This window comes from Hyposmocoma kahamanoa, unplaced genomic scaffold (genome assembly GCF_003589595.1).
Source record: "Hyposmocoma kahamanoa isolate Upper Pololo Valley unplaced genomic scaffold, ASM358959v1 77803, whole genome shotgun sequence".
In the NCBI taxonomy this organism is placed as follows: Eukaryota; Metazoa; Arthropoda; class Insecta; order Lepidoptera; family Cosmopterigidae; genus Hyposmocoma; species Hyposmocoma kahamanoa.
The window spans coordinates 1-4,609 of record NW_020653936.1 but is presented as its reverse complement, the minus strand read 5'-3'; the positions used below and the strand labels follow the sequence as shown (position 1 = coordinate 4,609).

At 35.5% G+C, this 4,609-nt stretch overlaps 1 protein-coding gene across 1 annotated transcript in view; it reads right to left on the bottom strand.

The window, feature by feature from the left end:
* The window catches only part of LOC113232715, a 7,485-nt gene extending 3,804 nt beyond the window's left edge, over positions 1–3,681 (bottom strand). Inside the window, exon 1 of the mRNA XM_026467492.1 lies at positions 3,373–3,681. Coding sequence (XP_026323277.1) covers positions 3,373–3,681 — 309 coding nt within the window. The remainder of the gene's footprint in view (positions 1–3,372) is intronic.
* Between the last annotated feature and the right edge of the window lie 928 nt (positions 3,682–4,609).

The following is a 4,609-nucleotide window of genomic DNA, read 5'->3' as shown; positions in this document are numbered from 1 at the left end:
TAGGCTTTCGTTTCGGAGGTCGTGGATTTGATTCCTATAGTCGACTGGCTCCATGGTGTAGTGGTTAGTGTGTTAGGCTTTCGTTTCGGACGTCGTGGGTTTCCGATGGGTGACTGCCTCCTTAGTGCAGTATATCCGTAATCACCCAGTCAGTTCTTGCGTTGTGTGGAAGTGGTACGGGTGATGGTCAGAGCTATGTTTACAAACAAAGGCGTATGCAGTGCAACGTTGAAGGTCGTAGATACGTAAGATATAGGTATTCGTTTAATGTGTATGTAATGATGTAATTTGTATCATGAGAAGGGTCTTATTTTAAAAGGATGGTAATAATTTTAATTTCACCCTGTAGGTACATTATGAAAACGTTACCCTATATTCCAAAATTTGCGTTTCAGTCGGCGTCCTTTGATGTGCCGCCGCTGAGGCAGAGGCACTATTTTTTTATTTTTTGTAACAGTCTGTAATTGCCGTTTGCGTTGTGAGGACTAAATAGGTGTCATCGTTTTGTTTGTGTCTCGTTTTTGTGTTTATTTAAAATATGTCACGCTTAAGCAATAGTGATTACTATGAGATGATGTTGTGCGTAGGCGCAGCCGATAGGAGCTTGCGCCAGTCTCGCCAAATTTATTGGGCAAAGTTTATTGATGGCGTCCCAGAAAATCGACCATTTCCTACTCTGGAATGCTTCAGGAAGATGGTTATGAGACTTCATAATAGTGGATCGTTCCGTGGTTCCAGTTCTGAAGGCCGGCCGAGTTCACGAGACCCAGAATTCGAGGCAGATGTTTTGGAACATTTTCTCGGCAATCCAAAGACAAGTACTCGTTGTGCTGCGGCAACCTTTGGTGGTGTTTACCATATGAGTGTGTGGCGTGTGCTACGGGATGATGGCCAGCACCCATACCATTTTCAAAGAACGCAGGAGCTGTTACATGCGGACTATGATCCACGTTTGGCATTTTGCCGCTGGTACCGCCACCAGGTTGGGAGGTCTCCCGACTTCGCTTCGTCGGTACTGTGGACAGACGAGGCGTCATTTACGCGTGAACGTTCGAAATGAACGTTCCCATCTGAACGACCGTTTCCCGCAGTGGATTGGGCGGGGAGGTCCTGTACCCTGACCAGCGCGGTCCCCAGACTTGACACCGCTCGATTTTTTTTATGGGGCCATATAAAAAATATTGTTTATGCGGAGTCCTGTGAAAGCGCAGAAGAAATGAGGCAGCGGATCGAAATGGCGTTTAGTCAAATTACTCGGCAGATGCTTCAAAGAGTAGAGCAGTCTCTGTACCGACGCACGGAAATATGTATATTGCGTGGAGGTCGGCATTTTGAACTTTACCTGTAAATGTGTGAAATGTGCCAGCAGTGCGTGCAGTGATTGTACTCGTACTTGTAAAAAAATGTAAACAAGCTGTAAAACGTTACTATTTCGGTGGATTTAAAGGGCAGAATTCATAACTTTATTTACTTATATTATAGTATATTATTTTTTTAGTTTAAATTATAATTAGTATTTAGTTATTGCGACTCAATTCCTTTCGCATAAACCCATTAAAGGGTTTTTGAAAGGAAAATCTAAATGTACATATGTGTTTAATTGTAAATTGAATAATAAATTTAAAAAAAAAACCTATTATTCAAAATTATCGTAAACCAGTCAATATTTCGTACATTGTACAACAGTGAATTACAATTCGTAGGAAGTTCATTAAAACGTGTATGAATTGAACAGTAGGTAAGTACCAATTAAAAAAGTATCCACTATTGTAAAATTGTCGTAAATAAATGTATTAATACTAAATTATGTAGAATGTGTATACGATGAAGGCGTGCGTAACTACGGGCTTATATTCTTTAAATTGTATGTAAATAAGTACGTACGCGTACCTAGGTATGGCATAAAATAATATTTTTAGAAATTATAAGATTTTTCTAGGTATTTAAAGATTTTGTTTCTTAATATTAACGTATTATCAACATATTCAAATCATGTTTTTACAATGGCATTTCAATTGTAGTCAGCTGTTCTTTCGCCGCGCTTGCGGCCGCCCAGGTTTCATGAATGAATTTGTGAAGTCGTAGTAACGTAACTAGCAATAGAGTTGTAACGCAGTGGTTGTTTCAGACAATCACTATTTATACAAACATAATTAAACTTATATCAACATTAAAAGTCACTTATTTTTATTCGATATTTTGCACACAGGGTCTAAATCAAGTGTACATGTGGGTCCTTTAATATGACCACACCTTTCTGTTACACCCGGTATACTAGTGCATAAAATAACACTTTTAAATGATAACTATGATAACACAATGTAGTACTTACTGAAAATATGATATACCATCCTGTTTTTTCACTTAAGTTGAGTAATTTTTACAAGGTTTTACTACACAATACGGCATCATTGACAAGCGCGCTGTCAGTCGAACAAACGAAGAATAAAGCGAGAATGACGCTCTGTATACGATTTTAACGCACTATAAGTTCGGACACTTTTTAGCGCGGACCCGACGTCCATATAATTGAAAGTCAATGGTTATCCCGGACGAGCCCCCTAGATTTTGTGGGATTGTAGACAATAAATAAACCCAGTTTTCATATTATTTTCTTTAAATTTGTACGGCAAACAACGTAACACAAATCTGACAAGTTTTGACACTCCTTATTTTTTTAATAATACTTCCGAGCAAAAATGTAGGAACACATTACAATTAAATAAGAAAAATATAACTAATCCCATATATATAATTATATATTTATTTATATAACATTGAACCATAATAAATTCATCAAAATAACTCTTATTTTATACTACTTACAGTAGTTGTACTTAAAACATTATAATACCTAAACTATTTAATAAAAATCATAGTTTCGAAAAGCCTTTGCATTACTAAATGTAAAATTTAAAAAAAACTTTAATAGACTATTATTACATACAGACCGATCCTCTATTTAGCCATTGGCAAGGTCAACCGTGGTTTAATTGGCATAGCGTCTAGCACGGTTTGTTGGGAAACGTTGGCTCGATTCCAACTGGATTGAAGTAAATGTTTTTTGAAGTATTCAATCTTTGTGTATAATTATGAGATTATATATTTATATTGGGAAATATTGTATAGTGTTACAATTACTCATAAATAATTATTATTATAATTATTATATGTTACAAGTTCATGAATGCTTATGACCATTTAATTTAATAAGAATTTAACGTCAATGTTGTACATAATGCTGACAAGTATCATCTTTTAACTAGCAAACAACAGCTTTGATTTTTTAATTTAATCACTGCAATTACAATCACAATCACAGTTATTATCACCTGCACAACATCCATCACCATTTGATGTCTCTGTACTTACTGATGTTTCACAACAACAACATTCTGCTAATGCTCTGCAGAATAACCCCCAGGGATTGCAAAGGCATCTTAAACACAACCAGCAGCAATCTGCAGTGTTATCATCTTTACAGTCACAACAACAGTCTTCGGCCTGGTTTATATTTCTTCTAGCTTCCTCTTTAAGACATTGTCTTTTCTCTTCTTCTGTATCTTCTGGATTTTCTGATGCTTCCATCACATGTGAAAGAACATCAGGATTGTACGGTGGTGGCTGTTCATCAAGTACAGAAGGAGGCCGTGACTGGCTTAACACTATAGGTTCAGACATTTTTGGCACTATATTAGTCTCAATGGTGAATATTAATTAATGGATTATATACCTTATTAGCAGAAGTTCTAAGTACTTGAGCAATATTAAATATACACAGTATTTTTATGGTTTGGTTTAGGATTTTTATTCATACCTTATTAAAAAAATTTTTATGTTAGCCCTATTTTTATTTTATTATTTGTCTTTATGAGTAATTTTAATGTGTCAGTTCAATGCTCTCAGAGCTCGCTATCACAAAGCACGTTTCTTTAACAAAACGCTTCTTCAAAATTCTGAGTTTTCAAATGTGCAAGAATCTAATAATAAACTTACTGTCTTTACTTTGTTTCTTCACGTGTGATTTTCTTTTGTTACATTTTAAATTGTCAGTATAACCGATCCATGTTTCAGATCCACTTCATCACGTAATATCATTCGTAATAAAATATGGATAAATAAATTAATTCGGACAGATAGAAACTTTGTACTATCGCGAAACTTCCGTTCACGTATTTCGGTTAACTGAGAAATCGGACAAGAATCTGGTGTCTCACATTAACCTCCTTGATACGTCATTAAACAGTTTAATAATTTTCCTTTTAATTCTCAGTAAAGCGATGAGTAATTAACGATGAGGAAAAACGTAACACAAACAAAACAAAAAACTAGTTTTTAAGTAATAGTAGTATGTAGTACCAAGTTATTACTATTTTTCCTTGGATGGCGACTACTTTTGGTTACAAAGTTACAAGTTTTATTCTATTCCATAAATTTCTGGCCTCTCTTGAAATCTTATCTTTTTGTGGCATAGATAAGCTCATCGCGTATACGGTAAGAGATAGTGCTGTGCACTACTTAGTGAACAGATAGTGATATTCTTCCTATGCATACATGTAAATAATCAATGTTGCCACTATAACAAAACAGTTTACCCGTTTTGGGGGCT